Source organism: Prionailurus viverrinus, chromosome F2, assembly GCF_022837055.1.
Source record: "Prionailurus viverrinus isolate Anna chromosome F2, UM_Priviv_1.0, whole genome shotgun sequence".
Lineage (NCBI taxonomy): Eukaryota > Metazoa > Chordata > Mammalia > Carnivora > Felidae > Prionailurus > Prionailurus viverrinus.
Genome location: NC_062578.1, coordinates 17,604,889 through 17,625,821, shown reverse-complemented (window position 1 = coordinate 17,625,821; position 20,933 = coordinate 17,604,889). Strand labels below are relative to the sequence as shown.

Here is a 20,933-nt window from a genome sequence, read left to right as displayed (position 1 = left end):
GACTTCACTCATATGAGGACTTTAAGAGACAAAACAGATGAACATAAGGGAAGGGAAACAAAAATAATATAAAAACAGGGAGGGGGATAAAACATAAGAGACTCTTAAATATGGAGAACAAACAGAGGGTTACTGGAGGGGCTGTGGGATGGGCTAAATGAGTAAGGGGCATTAAGGAATCTACTCCTGAAATCATTGTCGCACTATATGCTAACTAACTTGGATGTAAATTTAAAAAAATAAAAATAGGGGAGCCTGGGTGGCTCAGTTGGTTGAGCGTCTGGCTTCGGCTCAGGTCACGATCTCGCGGTTTGTGGGTTTGAACCCCGCATCGGGCTCTGTGCTGACAGCTCAGAGCCTGGGGCCTGTTTCAGATTCTGTGTCTCCCTCTCTCTCTGTTCCTCCCCTACTTATGCTCTGTCTCTCTCTTTCTCTCTCTCAAAAATAAACATTAAAAAAAAATTTTTGTAATAAAAATAATTAGATTAATTCACGATTGCAATGGGCTGACACTGAAGAATAGTCTTTTTATCCATCTCCAAAAAAAAAAAAAAAGCAAGCGAGTACAAGAGACTATAATGTTGTAAATTTCAAAGATGTCAAGTTATAGGGAGGACAGGAGGCATGATAGCATGGAAGTTCCAAAAGAAGAACATGTCATTTACTCCAACTCCAAATTAAATTAGGTAAGAATGCAGTACAGCATCTGACACAGAGTAAGCACTCAATATAGGTTATTTGGTAGTAGTAGCAACACCAACTGCAGCAACAGCAGAAAGAATAGTGGACTTTAATGTTTTTAATACATTTAATTTTTTATTTACTTATTTTGGGAGGGTGAGGGGGATTGGACAAGGGAGGGGCAGAGAGAAAGGGAGAGAGAGAATCCCAGTCAAGTTCCACAGGGCTCAATCCCAGGAACCATGAGACCATGACCTGAGCTGAAATCAAGAGTCAAACGCTCAACCAACTGAGTGACCTAGACGCCCCTGAACTTTAATATTTTTACTGACCTTTCAAATATTAGGATCTTTCTTAATTTAAATTACAGTTTTTGGGTTCTCTTGCAAACGTATAAAGTATCAGGAAATCTAAATTTTCTGTCAAATCCCAAAATACCTACTAATTTTAAGCACATCCTACTATGGAAAGCAAAGAAAACTTTCTCCCAGAAGCCCAATTTTTTAAAGTTGAGAAATACTGTATGTACAGCAAAAAGTACAACCTTAAGTATAATGCTCAAGGAGTTTGTTCAAACATATGCACTCATAAAAACTATTTCTTTACACCTCAGAAGGCACACTTATGCTCCTTCCCCATTAACACTCCCTCCCAGAGTTCACAAGTATTCAGACTTCTATCAGTGTGGATGTACTGGATCTGTTTCTTGAACTTCAAATAAAAAGCTTGTCATCTTTTGCATTTTACTTTCACTCAATGTTATGCCCATCAGAGTTAGCCACGCAGCTATATGCAGCAGTGGTTCATTCTTTTCACTTTGTGTCTTCTCTCATTGTATGAATACAGTACAACTTTTTTTAATCCATCCTACTGTTATCAGGCATTTGAGCTTATTCATGCTGTTTGGGAGGGTGGGGAGAGCACTATTATAAACAAAATTCCATTGACATTCTTGTACACGTCTTTCAGTGGACACATGTATTTCTCTTGGCTATATTCCTAGGAGTAGAATTGTTGGGTCACTGGATAAGGTCACAGGGTTTAGTTGAGATTGCCAGTTTTTCCAAGTTGCATTATTATCCATTCCTACCAGCCACTGGCCCACTCTTGGTTCTGTAAGTTCTTTAAATATAAGACATCATACTTGTGTGTAATGATGTCTTACTGTAGTTCCAATTTGTATTTTCCTAATGACTAATGATGCCGAGCACCTCCTCAATGCATTTGGATTTCCCTCTTTTAAGAATAGCCAACCAAGTGTTTTGTCCATTTTCAGATTTCAGTCTTTTCAGATTTTCAGTCTTTTTCTGATATGTAAATTTTATGTACACACACATATAAACATACGTGAATCTTATACATATGGCTGCCTTTTCCCATTCTTATGTATTGTGATGAATAGTTTTCTCCACCAGGAGTTTATTGTTGCGGGCTGGATGGCTTTTACTAGAACAACAATGACATCTTCAATCCTATCAGGGTTCTCTTCCACAGTGTTGACAATCCTTTCCATGCAGTACCATATGTAATGAGCTATAAAGGTTCATACAACTCCCTGATTTAGAAGCTGAATTAAATATGTTGTGTTTGGGAGCAAGTAGGCCACTTCTACACCTTTAGTGTTGAACTCATGGGGTTCTGGGTAGCCAGGGGCCTTGTCCAACATCAACAGATAGTGATACCAGGAACAAAGCAAACATCAATGGAATCAATCTAGAAAAAAAGTTCTTATTGTCTAGCCCTTCTTGTCATACAACCAAAAGACTAGTAGCTGGTGTTTATCTTTTCCCTTCAAGACTCAAAGATTAGCAGCTTTAAATGTAAAGGCAGTCCTGATCATAAACCCAAATGCATTTGCACAAAACAGTATGGTTAGCCTAGCCCCTCCTGCCTTAAATCCTGGTGCTCACTTTTTTTTCTTACTAACAAATGTCCTTTATGGCACTATTTCTTTCTTTTTTTTTAGATCAGGACATCTTCATCTGCCTTAAAACCGGTTCAGGCAAATATCCTTTCTCCTCAGTGATTTTCTTAGTGCTATCTAGAAACCTGTCTGCTGCCTCTTCATCAGCAGAAGCTGCTTCTCCTGTTATCTTGATTATTTAAGTTAAACCTCTTTCCAAAATTATCAAACCACCTCTTTTTGCCATTAAATTCTCCACCTTTAGATTCTTCACCTTCCTTTTACTTTTAAGTTGTCACAAATCATGGTAGTATTTTTCTTTTTCTCAAATCATAGTAGTGTTTATAGGTATGACTTTCTTATAGCAATCTTGCATCCACATAAAAGCCCATTTTCAATATAAGATGAAAAGGCATTTCACAAAAAGTGCAAGGTTTTCATACCCACTGACCTAGCATGGCTTCATGAATTTCCTTTCCTTTTCTTTCCTTTTAACAATGGTTCTTACATTAGATTCTTTTATCTTGAAATGGCAGGCAACCATAGCTGCAGACCCTAATCTACATATCAAGTAATTCAATTTTTTCTTGTAATATGACTTTTCTCTGCTTCTTGGGAGCACTCCCAGCATCACAAGAGGCATTTTGTTTGGGTCCCATGGTGTAACTCAGTTTACAACATTGCACTAAACACAAAAACATGAGAAAATCACAAAAGAGATTGCTTTGTACCACAATACATCATTTATTGAAGATGAACTGCCTTCTCAAGAGATGATCAGCATCACATGGCTTTTTTTTTTTTAATGTATTTAAGTAATCTCTACACTCAATGTGGGGCTAGAACTCATAACCCAGAATCAAGAATTGCATGCTCTTCCAAATGAGCCAGCCAGGCACCCCAGCATCACATGGTTTTTTAAGTGGCTACTCCCAACACTTGAGCTCATCACAACAGCAATAGAAGGTAGATACAAAATTATTACAGTACAACAGTATGTACTACAGTTAATTGTACACAGTTTCGATTTAATAGTGCATCTTGATATTTATTTACATTTCTTTCTCTTGTATTTGAAAGAGTGCACATACTCTGCGCAGGAGAGAAAAAGCCAAAGTAGACTATGCTGTCAACACAGAGCCCAACAAAGGGTTCCAAACTCACGAACTATGAGATCATGACCTGAGCCAAAATCAAGAGTCAGATACTTAACCAACTGAGCCACCCAGGTGCCCCTACATTTCTCTTGACTACAAATGACACCATATACAGTCTGTGTTCAGGGCATAATTTTGATAACTTTTAACTTTTAATAGATCTGTATACATTTTAAGACAATGAATGATAAAATAGACTAGTATCCACATATTTTTAACATTCACAATACACCTTTCTTAATTTTTTTCGCTATTTCTAGGCTGAAAGGTTCATCTGTGAAATTTTTCAAATTGTCACAAATCTCCAAAAACGTTTCTCATATTTATTATAAAAAATCCACGTATAAATAGAACCCCTGCCCCCACCGCGCCCAGTTCAAACTCCTGCTGTTCAAGGGTCAACTATATTTTATTCTATTTGTTGCTACTGCAAATGAAACTGTTCACTAAAGATTTCCAGATTGTTCTAATATATAACCAAAACAGCTTACATATTTTTTTATTGATCTCATATTCTGTTAACTTCCTAAGCTCATTTATTAATTCTAATAGCTTTTTTGTAGATTCTTAGAATTTTCTCCAAACAGAATTATGTCATCTGCAAACAAGGGCAGTTTTTCTTCTTAACCTTGATGCCTTTTATTTATTGTATTTTTTCATCACGCTGGCTAGAACTTTCAGTACAAAGTTGAATGAGGTGATAAGAATACACATTCCTGTCTTGTTCCTTGTAAGGAAAGCTGACAGTCATAAACATTATGTATGATGTTGGCTGTAGGTTTTTCATAGATGTCCTTCTTCAGAAATCAAAATCTTTTATTCCTAGTTTGTTGACAGTTTTTATAATAAATCAGTGTTGGATTTGTCAAATACTTTTTCTGTGATTATTGAGATAATCATGTGCTTTTTGCCCTTAACTCTATTAATCTGGTGTATTAATTTAGACATGTTAAAACTAAAAACTTGCACTACTATGATAAAGCTCACCTGGCCAGAGTGTATAATCATTTTTATGTGTTGCTAGTTTCAATCTGTTAACATTTTGTTTAGGATTTCTACATCTATATTCATAACACATACTGCTTTGTAATTTTCTTGTGGAAACTTTATCTGGCCTTGATATCGGGATAATACTAGCCTCACAAAATGTGTTGGGAAGTGTGCATTTCTCTTTTAAATTTATCAAGTACTGGTATTATTTCCTCTTTAAATGTTTGGTAGAATTCATCAATGAAGTCATCCATGCCTGGGCTTTCCTTTGTGAAAGATTTTTAATGAAGAATTCAATTTCTTTACATGTTAGAGATCTATTTAGATTTTGCATTTCTTCTTGAATCAGTTTCAGTAATTTGGGACTTTCCAGGAATTTATCAATTTTGTCTAAGGTGTCCAACTTGTTGGCATAACAATACACTTGCAATATTAGTTAAGCCAACAAACACTAAAGATTTATTAGTGCTAACAGTTACGTGAAATTCTACTTGCATTTAATTTTTAACATTATTTCTATGCCACTTGTAAACAAAGTCAGGAAAAGAAAAGATTTCAGTAGTGACTATGATGGTTAATTTTATATGTCCACTTGGCTAGGCCATGTTGCCCAAATAGTTGGCCAAACATTATGGAGGGGTGCCTAGGCGGCTCAGTCAGTTAAGTGTGTGACTCTTGGTTTCCATTCAGGTGATGATCTCGTGGTTCGTGAGATGCAGACCTGAGACAGGCTTTGTGTGTGCTGACAGAACAGAGCCTGCTTGGGATTCTCTCTCCCTCTCTTTCTGCCACTCCTCTCTCCCAAAATAAACATTTTTTTTAATTTTTTTTTTTTAACGTTTATTTATTTTTGAGACAGAGCATGAATGGGGGAGGGTCAGAGAGAGGGAGACACAGAATCTGAAACAGGCTCCAGGCTCTGAGCTGCCAGCACAGAGCCTGACACGGGACTCGAACTCACAGACCGTGAGATCATGACCTGAGCTGAAGTCGGCCACTCAACCGACTGAGCCACCCCCGCGCCCCCAAAATAAACATTTTTAAAAAGACATTACTATGGATATTTCTGTGAGAGTGTTTTTCAGGTGAGATAAACATTTAAATTAGTAGACTTTGACTAAAGCAATCTGCCCTCCATAATGTGACTGGGCCTCATCCAATCAGTGGAAGGCCTTAACAAAGACTGACCTTCCTCAAGTGAGAAGGAATTCTGCCAACAGACAACTTCAAACTTAGAATTGCAACATCACCTCTTCCCTGGGTCACGAGTTTTGCGGCTTACCCTGCAGATATTAGACTTTCCAGCCTCCATATAATCACAAGCCAATTCCTTAAATATACATTTACTTACTTACACACACACACAAACACACACACACACACACACACACACACACACACACACACACACCCTATTGGTTCTCTGAAAAACCCTGACAAATACAGTGATTTTTTTTTTTAATTGCTGGATTTGAAGTAAAATTTATCTAAACTTAATCTAACATCTTATTCTTATCAAATTAATGAGATTTGATAGGAATTTGTTTTTCATGTTTCTTTTAATTAGTGAAATTTTATCAAATAACTTATTGAAAATATTAAATGTTTTTGTTGTTGTTTACTTACTTAGAGAGACAGAAAGAAACAGCATATGAGCAGGGGAGGGCAGAGAGAGAGCGAGAGACAGAATCCAAAGCAGGTTCCAGGCTCTGAGCCATCTGGACAGAGCCCAACACAGGGCTCGAACTCATGAACCATGAGATCATGATCTAAGCCAAAGGTGGATGCTTAAGAAACTAAACCACCCACGTGCCAGAAAATATTAAATTTCTCAACTGATTTCTTCCCTCTATGAATTTTGGTTTTTTTAATAAAGTTTCAACATTGCTACATTTAAAAGCCAACCTCTCTTCCAAGACACATACTCAGTAAATTTTCATGTAACATACTAAGCATCACCCATGTGCCAGATACTTTGCTGGTCTTGGGGAGATAAACAGATACATAAGTTTTTGCCCAAAGGTACAGCATCTAGACAGTAAGCAAGCAGGCATACAGTTTTAATATAACATAATAAGTGCTATATGACACCTTCTATATGCACCACATGTACCAGTTTGGTATACAATGAACTTTCTTTTCACCCAGAGATAAAGGCTGTTTAATTCAGTTTTATGCCCAAGTCTAGGCTGACCCTTTTAACTCAAATTTCAGTTTCCTTTTTAGAGTATAACAGGGTCTTCACTATTTACAAGTTATTTCTGAGCTGCAAAAATTCTCTCCCCATGTTTCCCCCTGTATTATCATGTTTCCCCCTATATTCCCCCATTCAATCACAGCTGCCACAATTAGACAGAAGGGTAAGGACAACTTTTTCTTGCATCTGCAATAAAAACCCTAGCAGCAGACAGTAACTGCTCCAGGTCTGTCAAATAGATGCATTCCATTGCTTTTTAATCTCGAAAGGTTATGGCTATGTCCCCATACTATAAATCACAAAGGTAGTATTTTCAAAAAGAGAACAGGATCTAAGCTACCACATGGAAAGAAGAAAGGGCTATATACACACATATACAGTCTAATCATGAAATTATATACAAGATACTGCTTATCAAGAGAGACTGGACAACAGGGTTGGGAGGGTCACAATTTCCATGTTATATTGTTTTGTACTCTTTAAAATCATTTTGCCATATGCAAATTTTACTTAATATAAAATTCTTTTTATAAAACTCAAAATAAAGCAATGCTTTTTATATTCACCATTTGAACCAGATAATACATTTCAAAAGCAATGTAGTATCTATCTACAGATGTTGGGTCAAAAATATGTATATAAAAAACAATGTTGAAAATACTGGCTATATTATGTCAACTATTAAAAATGTCTTCCAGGATATAAAGCATTAAAATCAAAGCAATAATGCTCAACCTAAGGTAAAACACTCAACTTCTCTAAGAAAGAGAAAAGAGAAAGATGAAATTTAACTGAAGTACATAGATCTACACTTAAAAAGTTAATGACTTAAAAGTTAACTGACTTCAGCTCAGGTCACGATCTCACAATTTGTGAGTTCGAGACCTGCATTGGGCTGTGTGCTGGCAGCTGAGAGCCTTGAGCCTGCTTCAGATTCTGTCTCCCTCTCTCTCTCTCTCTGTGCCCCACTCCTGCTCACACTCTGTCTCTCTCTCAAAAATAAATTTTAAAAATTTTTTTAAAAAGTTAGTGAAAGCATTTCTTAATAGTAATAGTTATTAAATAATGAGTTAGTAAAAGTTGAATTTCTTTTAATTATAAAATGATTAATATGCCTAGAAATGGTGTAGGAAGATAGAAAATACAATTTGCTTTTACAGATCGTTTTCAGCTAGCTAACTCTCATATTTCACTAAACCTGAGTTATTCTAACAAAGTCCTTACAAAGGACATAATTTTATCAGCTTATATAGAGTAAGCCATGTACATGCTACATAGAATAAAGAATTTTGCTAGCCTTTATTTCTGGTTCCTGGGAAGTAACTTCTGGAATATCCTTGGAATATTCCAAGTGATGGGAGTGTTTTTGTTATTCATGGTAGGTTCTGCAACCCATATCCAACAGTTTATACTAATATGCTAACTCATGGTGAGCTCCTCTATAGTTTAGCTGAAGAGATGACATAGATGGGAGCTGGTCACACCAGAAAGACCACACCAGAAAGATGTGATTAAGAGGGTTAGACCTCTAAGCCATCTGACATCAGCCAGATCTCTGGGGAAAGTTGGGAGTATGGAGTCTGAGCCACATAGGCAATGCAGTATCAATAAAAACTCCGGACACTGAAACTCAGGTGAGAGTGGCACAACAGTAGTGATGTGCCAGGGGGGTGATACAATCCCTGAGACTGGTAAAAGCTACATTTGGAGCCTCCCAGACCACATGCTACACATTGCCCCCTTTGGCTGGTTCTGATTTGTAGCATTATGCTACAATACAACTGTAATCATCAAGTATAGCACTTTCCTGAGTTCTATAAGTCATTTTAGTGATTTATCACATTTGACAGTGTAATGGAAACCCCATATTTATAGCCAGAATAGAGGATGGCTTGAGGACCCCAATACTAGCAGCTGATGTCTAAAATAAGAGAAGTCTTGTGGAGGGCTGTGCCCTTAATCTGTGAAGTTTGGTCCAACTCTGGGTAGCTGGTGTTAGAAGTCACTGTAATGCCTCTCAAATACTTTTGTGAGAGATATACAATGGGAATGCAAGAATGAGCCACGTGGATAAGCATTACCCATAAATATTACCACTAACACAAATGAATTTACAAAAAATCAGAAAATGCTTATGATAGCTGTACTATGAGCTATCAGTAGATTTTCACTGGCTAGAACGAATATTGCCAGTATATTACTGATAACTACTATGCTTAATTACTTATTCAAAGTATGGTGTCAAATATATTTCACTGAATATGTAATTTCTAAATATGACCTTTTTTAGACCAGTTTGTGTTATAAGTCCTATCTGAGACCATGTGAGAAAACTCTCCATTGCCAAATTATTTTCCATTTTCCCACTGTGAAAAACTACGTATTTGGTGTTCTTTCCAGTTTTATTGAAAAATAATTGACATATATCACTGTGTAAGTTTAAGGCATATAGCTTGATTATTTGATTTATATATATTATAGAGTAATTACCACAATAGGTTCTGCTAACATCCATCTGCGTGTATAGATAAAATGAAAAGGCAAGAAAAAAAGAAAAGCTTATTCCTTTTGATGAGAACTCTTAGGACTTACTTTCAACATATTTCCTATAGATTACAGAGCAATATTAGCTAAAATCATCATGTTGTACATTATTTCCCTAGTACTTATATACATTATAAGTACCTTTTGACCATTATAAGTACCTTTTGACCACCTTCCAACAATCTATCCTACCTCCACCCTTCTTCACCTCTGGAAACCACATGTCTGATCTTTTTTTCTGGGTTTGGTTTTGTTTTCTGTTTAGATTCCACATGTGAGATCATACATTATCTTTTCTTTCTCTGACTTATTTCACTGAGCATAATGTCTTCAACCCACCAACAGTGTGCAAGGGTTCCATGCCAGCATTTGTTAACTCAGTCTTTTTTTTTTTAAATCATTTTCTTAAGTTTATTTCTTTATTTTGAGAAAGAGAGAGTGCATGCATGCAGGGAAGGGGCAGAGAGAGAGGGAGAGAAAAAAATCCCAAGCATAGAGCCCACCACAGGGCTCAATCCTACAAACCATGAGATCACGACCTGAGCCAAAATCAAGATTCAGACACTTAACCAACTGAGCCACCCATGTGCCCCCTTTTATTTTTGTCTTTTTGATGACGGCCAACGTAACAAGCATGACATGATCTCTTTGTATTTTAATTTGCATTTCCCTAACGACTAGTGATGTTGAACATCTTTTCACGTGCATTTGGTCTAATTTTTAAGACCAAAATTATTCAAGCAAGAAGTCAGTAACTGAATGCTGATAAGCTATAAAATTAGTCAAATTATATATTATTCTTTAATAAGATTCAATGTGCATCAAAATAATTGTTTCAGGGGCGCATGGGTGGCTCAGTCAGTTGAGCGACCGACTTCAGCTCAGGTCATGATCTCATGGTTTGTGAGTTCGAGCCCCGTGTCGGGCTCTGTGCTGACAGCTCAGAGCCTGGAGCCTGCTTCTGATTCTGTGTCTCCCTCTCTCTCTGCCCCTCCCCCACTCATGCTCTGTCTCAGAAATAAACATTAAAAAATTTTTTTTAAATAAATAAATAATAATTGTTTCAGTTGGCAACAAAAGAAACATTCCATGAAAATTCAATTCTACATACCCAACAGAATAGTTTATTTTTGCAATGGGGACTTTCATTTATTCAAAATATCTTAAGGGGTGCCTAGGTGGCTCAGTTGATTAAGCTTCCACTCTTGGTTTAGTCTCAGGTCACGATCTCATGGTTCATGAGATCAAGCCCCGCACTGGACTCAGGCTTAGCCTAGGCACTGACAGCACAGAGCCTGCTTGGGATTCTCTCTCTCCCCCCTTCTCTCTCTCTCTCTCTCTCTCTCTCTCTCTCTCTGCCCCTCCCCAGCTCATGTTTGCACACGTTCTCTCTCTCTCAAAATAAATAAACATTTTTTAAAAATATTTTCCTTAAACACTGAAGTGCCAGGCACTGTGCTAAGTAGCAAATATACAATGGCAGGCAAGCTGGCATACCACTGCAATACAAGAGAGCTGAATAAGTTCAAAATTACACTTTATGGGGAAAACCAATGTGACAGAAACACAAAGCATGAAGAGCCACACAATCTGGGAAAAAGAATAAAAGGATAAAATTATACAGGAAACAAGAATACATTAAGGGTTTGAAGCAAAGACTAACATGATTCTAGTTGTTTTTTGAAGGGACATTAAAGGGCAGTGCAGAGACTTAGTTGGGGGGCTGGGGAGGTTAGACCAGAAACCAAAAAGAACACTAGAAAAAAATCTGATAAGAGACAACGTAAGCCCACATAAAACAATGTTTATGGGATTAAAGAAAGGTAAATTTATTTTTAAATTTAGGTAGTAGAATCAACCAGACTTGTGTAATTACTTGCTGTGGGAGGCAAAGGGAACACAGAAGTCAAGGATGACGAGGTAGCCAGCTATCTCACTGGAGTACCAGAAAGTTTGAGAAGAATCAAGGTAATTTTGCACATGTTACTTGTGAGGCCATGACATCCAAGTACAGATATCCAATAGGAAATTAGATATATGGGTCTGGAGTTCAATTTTAAAAAATTAGGATTGGGGCACCTGGGTGGCGCAGTCGGTTAAGCATCCAACTTCAGCCAGGTCACGATCTCGCGGTCCGTGAGTTCGAGCCCTGCGTCGGGCTCTGGGCTGATGGCTCAGAGCCTGGAGCCTGTTTCCGATTCTGTGTCTCCCTCTCTCTCTACCCCTCCCCCGTTCATGCTCTGTCTCTCTCTGTCCCAAAAATAAATTAAAAAACGTTGAAAAAAAAAATCAGGATTGGAATACAGACTTATCAGTTATGAACAGACTGATAGCATGTAAAATCTTTGAGTGGATGAGGTCAGTCAGAGAGTATATGAAATGAAAAGAAGGCATAGGACACAGGCCTAAGGAATATCAATTAAGGAATAGGCAGAAGTTATGGTCTTGAAACTAGACCTTTTTATTTTCCTATTTTGAGAGAGAACGTCAGCTAGAGAGGGGCAGAGAGGGTGAGAGAGCATCCCAAGCAAGCTCCACGCTGTCAGCACCAAGGCCTAGTTCGAGCCCGAGCCTGAACCCAAGCCCACCAAGGGGCTCGATCTCATGAACCTCGAGATCATGACCTGAGCCAAAAGCAAGAGCCGAATGCTTAACCAATTGAACCACCCAGGTGCCCCTTGAAATTAGACTTTAAAGTCTCAATCATTTGTTTTTTTATTTTTTTATTTTTATTTTTACATTTATTTTTGAGAAACAGAGTGAGACAAAGCGTGAGCAGGGGAGGGGCAGAGACAGAAGAAGACACAGAATCTGTAACAGGCTCCAGGGTCTGAGCAAGCGGTCACCACAGAGCCTGATGCGGGGCTCAAACCCACAAACTGTGACAGCATGACCTGAGCTGAAGTCCGACGCTCAACCGACTGAGCCACCCAGGTGCTCCGAACTCTCAATCATTTGTGCATGTAATAAAAAATAACTCTTGGGGCGCCTGGGTGGCGCAGTCGGTTAAGCGTCCGACTTCAGCCAGGTCACGATCTCGCGGTCCGGGAGTTCGAGCCCCGCGTCAGGCTCTGGGCTGATGGCTCAGAGCCTGGAGCCTGTTTCCGATTCTGTGTCTCCCTCTCTCTCTGCCCCTCCCCCGTTCATGCTCTGTCTCTCTCTGTCCCAAAAATAAATAAACGTTGAAAAAAAAATTTAAAAAAAAAAAAAAAAAAAAATAACTCTTCAATTCTTAATATAATTCTCAAAACCTACACTTAAAAAAATAGGAGATCACAAAGTAAATGTTTATCATGCACCACTTATGTGCCAATCAGCTTTTCCTGCCACAATAACTTTTTAAAATAGATGCCAATTACTAAGATAAGGCAAGAGAGAGCTTAAATAACCTGTGCCAGGTCACAAAGACAGGAAAGGTACAATCCAAAGGAAGTTGTAACCCAGAATGCCACAGTGATTCTGTCTAACCTTACTGTATAAGAAAATCTACTATTAAGCTTAAAAAATTATTTTTTGCAATAATCAAAATTTCACTTCATAAAACTTTAGGGTGAGAAGACAACCCAACATTTTTATATTAAAGATAAGGAAATTGAGGTCCTTGGAGATAAACAAGTTTAACCAAAATATAATACAGTACTTAAATTTAGAAAGACCTTGAACATGAAATACAAATCAAAACCATTATAAAATACCATCTCATACCTGTCAGAATGGCTAAAATTAACAACACAAGGGGTACCTGGGTGGCTCAGTCAGTTAAGTGACCAATTCTTGATTTTGGCACTCAGGTCATGATGTCAGTTCATGAGTTCAGGCCCCACGTGGGGCTCTGTGTTGACATCGCAGAGCTTGCCTGAGATCCTCTGTCTCCCTCTCTCTCTCTGCACCTCCCCTGCTTGCTCGCTCACTCTCTAAACTAAATAAACATTTAAAAAGAAAAAAAACAAACACAAGACACAACAGGTGTTGGCAAGGATGTAAAGAAAGGGGAACCCTCTTGCACTGTTGGTGGGAATGCAAACTGGTGCAGCTACTCTGGAGAACAGTATGGAGGTTCCTCATAAGGTTAAAAATAGAACTACCTTGCAATCCAGCAAGTGTACTACTAGGTATTTACCCACAGGATACAAAAATATTGATTCAAAGTGGTACATGCACTCCGATGTTTATAGCAGTATTACCAACAATAGCCAAACAATGGAAAGAGCCCAAGGGTCCATCAACTGCTAAATAGATGAAGAAGTTGTGATGTATGTATACACAGACACACACACACACAGACACACACAATGGAATATTGCTCAGCCATCAAAAAGAATGAAATTTTGCCATTTGTAACAAGATGGATGGAGCTGAAGTATATTAAGATAAGCAAACTAAGTCAGTCAGAGAAAGACAAATACCATATGAATTCACTCATGTGGAATTTAAGAAACAAAACAGATGAATATATGGGGGGTAGAGAGAGAAAGAGAGAAGAAGGGAGGGAGGGAAACAAACCGTAAGAGACTCTTTCTTAAATTTTTTTTAAGTCTATTTATTCGGGGGAGGGGAGGGGGGGAGGCATGGCAGGCAGAAAGAGAGAGAATCCCAAGCAGGCTCCACACTGTCAGTGCAGAACCCCACATGGGGCTCAAACCCACTAAACGTGACACCATGGTGTGAGCCGAAATCAAGAGTCAGACAGTTAATAAACTGAGTCACCCAGGAGACTCTTAAAGATAGAGAACAAACTGAGGGTTGATGGAGGGAGGTGGGTGAGGGATGGACCAGATGGGTGATGGTTATCAGGAGGACACTTGTTATGATGAGCACTGGGTGTTGTACTGAATTCTATTCCTGAAATGAATATTGCACTGTATGTTAATTAAGTAGAACTTAAACAGTGAAACAGAAAAAATAAACTCATTTGTATTTAAAATAAAATAAATGATCCTGAAGAGTCAAAGCAAACTTGAGAAAGATAAACAAAGCTGAAGGTATCACAATCCCAGATTTCAAGATATACTACAAAGCTGTAAGGTACTGGTACAAAAATAGACACATAGATAAATGCAAAAGAATAGAGCATCCAGAAGGAAGCCCACACTTAAATGGTCAATTTATGACAAAAGAGAGGTGCCTGGGTTGCTCAGTCAGTTGAGTGTCCAACTCTTGGTCTCAGCTCAGGTCTTGATCTCAAGGTCATGAGTTCAAGCCCCACACTGGGCTCCATGCTGAGTACATACATACTTAAAAATATGTATATAGATATACGACAAAAGAGTCAAAAATATACAATAGGGAGCAGATAATCTCTTCAATAAATAGTGTTGGGAATATAGGACAGCTAAATGCAAAAGAATGAAAGTGGATGACTTTCTTACACTATACACAAAAATAAACTCAAAATGGATTAAGACCTAAAGGTGAGACCTAAAACCATAAAAGTCCTAGAAGAAAACATAGGCAACAATCTCTCTGACACTGGTCTTATCATCATTTTTCTATATATGCTTCCTGAGGCAAAAAAACAAGAGCAAAATTAAAATACTGGGAATACCCTAAAATAAAAACCTTTCGCACAGCAAAGGAAACCATCAAAAAAACAAGACAACCCACTGAATAGAAGACATTTATAAATGATTCACCCAGTAAGAGACTTACTTTCTGAAATATATAAAGACCTTACACAACACTAAAAGAACAAATAATCTGGTTAAAAAATGAGAAGACATGAACATTTTTCCAAAGAAGACATAAAGGTGACTAACAGACAGATGAAAAGATGATCAACATCACTAATACCCAGGGAAATGCAAATCAAAACCTTACACCTGTCAGAATAACTACAATCAAAACAAACACAATAAACAACAAGTGTTGGTGAGCATGTGGAGAAAAAGGAACGCTCATGAACTGCTTGTGGGAATGTAAACTGGTGTAACCACTGTATAAATCAGTATGGCGATTACCCCCAAAATTAAAACTAAATATAACATATGATCCAGTAATTTCATCACTGGTTATTTAACAAACAAAACAAAAACACCAATTTGAAAAGATATATCACCCCTGAACTTATTTCAGTATTATTTACAGTAACAAGATACGGAAGCAACCCAGTGTCCATCAATGTATAAAGAAGATACGGTTATATATATATGGAATGGAATATTATTCAGTCATAAAAAATAAGATCTTGTGGGGCACCTGGGTGGCTCAGAGGGTTAAGCTCCGGACTTTAGCTCAGGTCACAATCTCACAGTTTGTGCGTTCAAGCCCCACGTCGGGCTCTGTGCTGACAGCTCAGAACCTGGAGCCTGCTTCAGATTCTATTTCTCCCTCCCTTTTTGCCCCTCCCCCACTCACACTCTGTCTCTCTCTCTCTCAAAAATATATAAACGTTAAAAAAAATTTAAAAACAAATAAATAAATAAGATCTTGCCATTTGCAACATGGATGGACCTAGAGAGTATTGTGCTAAGTGAAATAAGTCAGAGAAAAATACCATATGATTTCACTTACATGTGAATCTAAAAAACAAAACAAACAAACAGAAGAAAAAAAGACTCTTAAACACAGCAAATAAACTGGTGGTTGCCAGAGGTGAGATGGATGAGGGTGGTGGGTAAAATAGATAAAAATCCAAATTTCCAGTCAAAAGTAAGTCACAAAGATGAAAAATACAGTATGGGGAATAGTCAGTAATACTACAATAATGTCATATGGTGACTATACTTATCATGGTGAGTAATGTACAAAATTGTTGAATCAATATATTGCATACCAGAAATTAATAGAACACTATGTTATTTATACTTCAATAAAAAATTTCTAAATATTTTCATAACAAACCATAATCAAAGACTTAGTATAGTTGCAACATATTAACTTCTGCCCAATTGTAATAGGGTAACCAATAATTAAAATGGTCATTCACCAAATTACATTTTGTATCCTCTAAGAATCCCTTTGATTTTTTAAATAAAAGTCCACCATTTTTATTCAATTAACACATTTCCCTCTCACACAGACACAAATTCCATTCAAGTTTTTCAATTAATTTTTAGTTATGTTATATATATATTTACTGCTATGATTTTGTAAATTATAAGGGAATATAATTTAAAATGGGCAGATGGTTCTCAGGATGTATTATATTTCATTTGTAGACAGTACAGTCATATGTAAGGTTCCAGAAAGGAAACAGTTACTGGGATTCTAAAGAAATCTTTTTTTCTGACAAGACAAAGCTCTTTCACAACAGCATGCTAATAATACTTTAAAATCAATTTAGTACACCTAATGACGTACCTAAGGAACTCCTGGTCTGTTGACTATTTGGTGGTATGTTTTCTTTGGCCATGGAAATTAATATTTTACTGTTTTCAGAAAGCTTCTCTGATGCCTTTCCCTGAAAGAAACACAATATTTACAAAAGTATGGGAAAATCCACAAAATACACAATGTATCCCAATACTCTAATTAAATGACTTGAAAAACTATACAATACATCATGAACAAATTTAAGTGTGAGATTTGAGGAATTAACCAAAAGTATTAACACTGTGATAAATTCTAATTAAATCTTAGAATTCATTTATCAACTAATAGTCACTGAGTTCCTGCTACATAGTATCCCAGGTACTGGAAACATGAATGAAAAAAACATAGGAGAATCTCAGCCATCATGGAGCTCAAACTATTCAAGGGACAAACAACAGACATAATAAATCATTAGACTATGTAATATACAAAGAGTAACTGGTAAAGGTTAAGGAAAAATAAAAATAGAGCATGGTATGAAGAGCCATAATGATGCAGGAGGAACTAAAAGACCTCAATGAGCATGATATTTGAACTAAGACTTAAAGATCATGATTTATGTACTATTTAATATTAAAAATTATAATAATGCTGTATTTAAAGCTATATAATAACCATTTTCAAACACTGTAACGTAGTCCTAAGTGGACAGTGGTTAAAACCACAGACTTTGGAGCTGGACATATGGTGATGGCAATTCTGAATCTATCACTATGTATAGCTGGACGAATTACTTAACCCCTTTGGGTTTCACCTTCTTGACATTTATTTTGTAAAACAAAAATATTCCACCTACTTAATAGGGGTATTATGATTAAGTGAGATAATAACATGTAAAGTCCTTGACACAACTCCTTGACCACAGCAGCTCTTATGGAAAGAAGGCAAACTAGTATGGTTACGAGAACAGGCCTACAGTCAGGATGTCAGGAATCAAAGCCTACTTCTACCAACTCTATAACCTTAGTCTCATTACTTAACTTTCCCATGCCTCAGCTTACTTTTAGAAAATGACCATAACTTACGTGGCAATGAGAAAAAATGAAATATGGCCTTTTGTAGCAACGTGGATGGAACTGGAGAGTGTGATGCTAAGTGAAATAAGCCATACAGAGAAAGACAGATACCATATGGTTTCACTCTTATGTGGATCCTGAGAAACTTACCAGGAACCCATGGGGGAGGAGAAGGAAAAAAAAAAAAAAAAAAGAGGTTAGAGTGGGAGACAGCCAAAGCATAAGAGACTGTTAAAAACCGAGAACTGAGGGTTGATGGAGGGTGGGAGGGAGGGGAGGGTGGGTGATGGGTATTGAGGAGGGCACCTTTTGGGATGAGCACTGGGTGTTGTATGGAAACCAATTTGTCAATAAATTTCATAAAAAATAAAAAAAAAATTAAAAAAAAAAAAAAAAAAAAAAAGAAAATGACCATAACAACAGTATTTATCTCACAGATTCATGTGAATCATAAATTTAACTTAAGACCAAGCCTCATTCCTGAAAGGAAAAAAACCTGCAACTAAGAATACTCTATCCAGCAAGGCTATCATTCAGAATGGAAGGAAAGATAAAGAGTTTTCCAGACAAGCAAAATTTAAAGGAATTCACTACCACTAAGCCAGCCTGATAAGAAATGTTAAAGTGGAAAGGAAAGACCACAGCAGGAAAAGTAAGAAAGGGGAGCACCTGGGTGAATGTGTCGGTTGAGTGCCTGACTCTTGATTTGGGTTCAGGTCATGATCCCAGAGTCGTGGTATCAAGCCCAACTTCAGGGTCCATGCTAAGCATGCACCCTGCTTGAGATTCTCTCTCTTCCCCTCGGTCCCTCCCCACACTTGCATGTGCTCAAATTAAAATTTAAAAGGGGTGCATGGGTGGCTCAGTCAGTTAAGCCTCTGACATCTGCTCAGGTCATGATCACACAGTTCATTTAGAGCCTGCTTCAGACCCTCTGTCCCTCTCCATCTGCCCCTCCCAGGCTTATACTCTCAAAACTAAACAAACATTAGAAATAAATAAATAAAATATATAAATAAATAAACATTCAGAGAAAAATTTAAGGGGTGCCTGGGTGGCTCAGTCAGTTAAGCATCCAACCCTTGATCTCGGCTCAGGTCATGAGCTCCAGGTTTATGAGATTGAGCCCCTCATGGGGCTTGGGATTCTCTCTCTCTGCCCCTCTCCCACTGGCACAGGCACACTCTCTTTCTCAAAATAAATACATAAACTTAAAAAAATTAAAAAGGAAAGTAGGAAAGGAAAACATTTCACAGGTACATAAACATAGTAAGACAGAATAAATCCTTATAAAACCAATATGGAGGTTAAAATACAAAAGCAGTAAAATCAAATATATCCATAAAACTCAGTCATGGAATTCACAAAACAGAAGGATATAAAGTATGACACCATATACCTAAAACATGGGGGAGGGGGAAGTAAAAATTTAGTGCTTTTATAATGGGTCCAAACTTAAGTGACCATTAACTTCATATAGACTGCTATATATGCAAGATATATATACACCTAATGGTAATCACACATCAAAACCAGTAATAGATACACAGGAAATAAAGAGAAAGGAATCCAAACATATCACAAGAAAACAGCTGTCAAATCACAAAAGAGAGCAAGAAAAGGAACAAAGAACTATAAAAATAACCATAACACAAGTAACAAAATGGCAACAAGTACATACCTATCAATAATTACTTTGAATGTAAATCTACTAAACATTCTAATTCAAAAGACACAGGTGACCAAATGGATAAAAAAGCACACAACATATGCTGCCTACAAGAGACTCATTTCAGACCTAAAGACCCATGCAGATTGAAAGTGAAGGGACTGAACAACATTTATCATGCAAATAGAAGTGAAAAAGAAAGATGGAGTAATGATACTTATAAGGGACAAAACAGTCTTTGAAAAACAAAGACTGTAACAAGAGACAAAGAAGGACACTACATAATCATAAAGGGAATAATTCAACAGAAGGTATAACAATTGTAAATATTTCTGTACCCACCATAGGAGGACCTAAATACATAAACCAGTTATTAACAAAATTATAGTATTATTAGTAGTATTGACAGTAATACTACTAACAGTAGGGGACTTTAACATGAACTTACAACAATAGGTAGATCACCCAGACAGAAAATCAACAAGAAAACAGTGGCTTCATAGGCACATTTAAACAGATGGATCAACAGATATATTCAGAACGTTCCATCCTAAAATAGCAGAATACACATTCATTTCAAGTGCACAGCGAACATTCTCCAGAATAGATCACATATTAGGCAACAAAATAAGACAACAAATTCAAAAAGACTGAGGTCATATCATCCATCTTTTCCAACCACAATGCTTTGAAACTAGAAATCAACCACAAGAAAAAAATCTGGAAAGAACACAAATACATGGAGGTTAAATAACGTGCTACTAAACAATGAATGGGTCACCCAAGAAATCAATGACAAAATCAAAAAGTACACAGAGACAAATGAAAATGAAAACACAATGGACCAAAATCTTTGGGATGCAGCAAAAGCTATTCTAAAAAGAAAGGATTTTAAGCAATACACAGCTACCTCAAGAAGCAAGAACAATCTCAAAAGAACAACTTAACCTTATATCTAAAGGAGACAGAAAAAGAACAAACAAAACCCAAACCAGTAGAAGGAGGAAATAATAAAGATCAGAGCAGAAATAAACAAAATAGAAACTAAAAAAAACCACACCAACAAACAAAACAAACAACAGAACAGATCAATGAGACCAGGAACTGGTGGCTCTTCGTAAAAATCAACAAAACATGGTAAACCTTTAGCCAGACTCACCAAAAAAAAAAAAAAAAAAAAAAAAAAAAAAAAAAAAAGGGCTCAAATAAACAAAATCAGAAATGAAATAGATAACACCACAGAAATACAGAAGATTATAAGAAAATATGAAAAGTTATATGCCTACAAATTGGACAACCTAGAAGAAATGGATAAATTCCCAGAAACATATAGTGTTCCCAATCTGAATCAGGAAGACAGAGAAAATCTACACAGATCAATGAAATTGAATCAGTAATCAAAAAACTGCCACTAAACAAAAGTCCAGGACCAGACAGCTTCACAGGTGAATTCTACCATTTTAAA

The 20,933-nt window shown here is 37.0% G+C and overlaps 1 protein-coding gene and 1 non-coding gene across 15 annotated transcripts in view; both read right to left on the bottom strand.

Annotated features, from left to right (window-relative positions):
* Nucleotides 1–20,933, bottom strand: part of CSPP1 (centrosome and spindle pole associated protein 1) — a 154,839-nt gene that overhangs the window by 119,817 nt on the left and 14,089 nt on the right. For all 14 annotated transcript variants that reach the window (XR_007148498.1, XR_007148497.1, XM_047841944.1 and 11 more), the window contains exon 3: nt 16,772–16,871. Coding sequence is in view for 12 of the 14 variants with exons in the window: in XM_047841944.1 (XP_047697900.1) it covers nt 16,772–16,871 (100 nt within the window). In the remaining 2 variants the exon portion in view is untranslated. The remainder of the gene's footprint in view (nt 1–16,771; nt 16,872–20,933) is intronic.
* LOC125156792 (small nucleolar RNA SNORA31) lies at nt 7,045–7,173 on the bottom strand. The gene has a single exon (XR_007148776.1). It is a non-coding gene; the product is annotated as a small nucleolar RNA SNORA31 (small nucleolar RNA).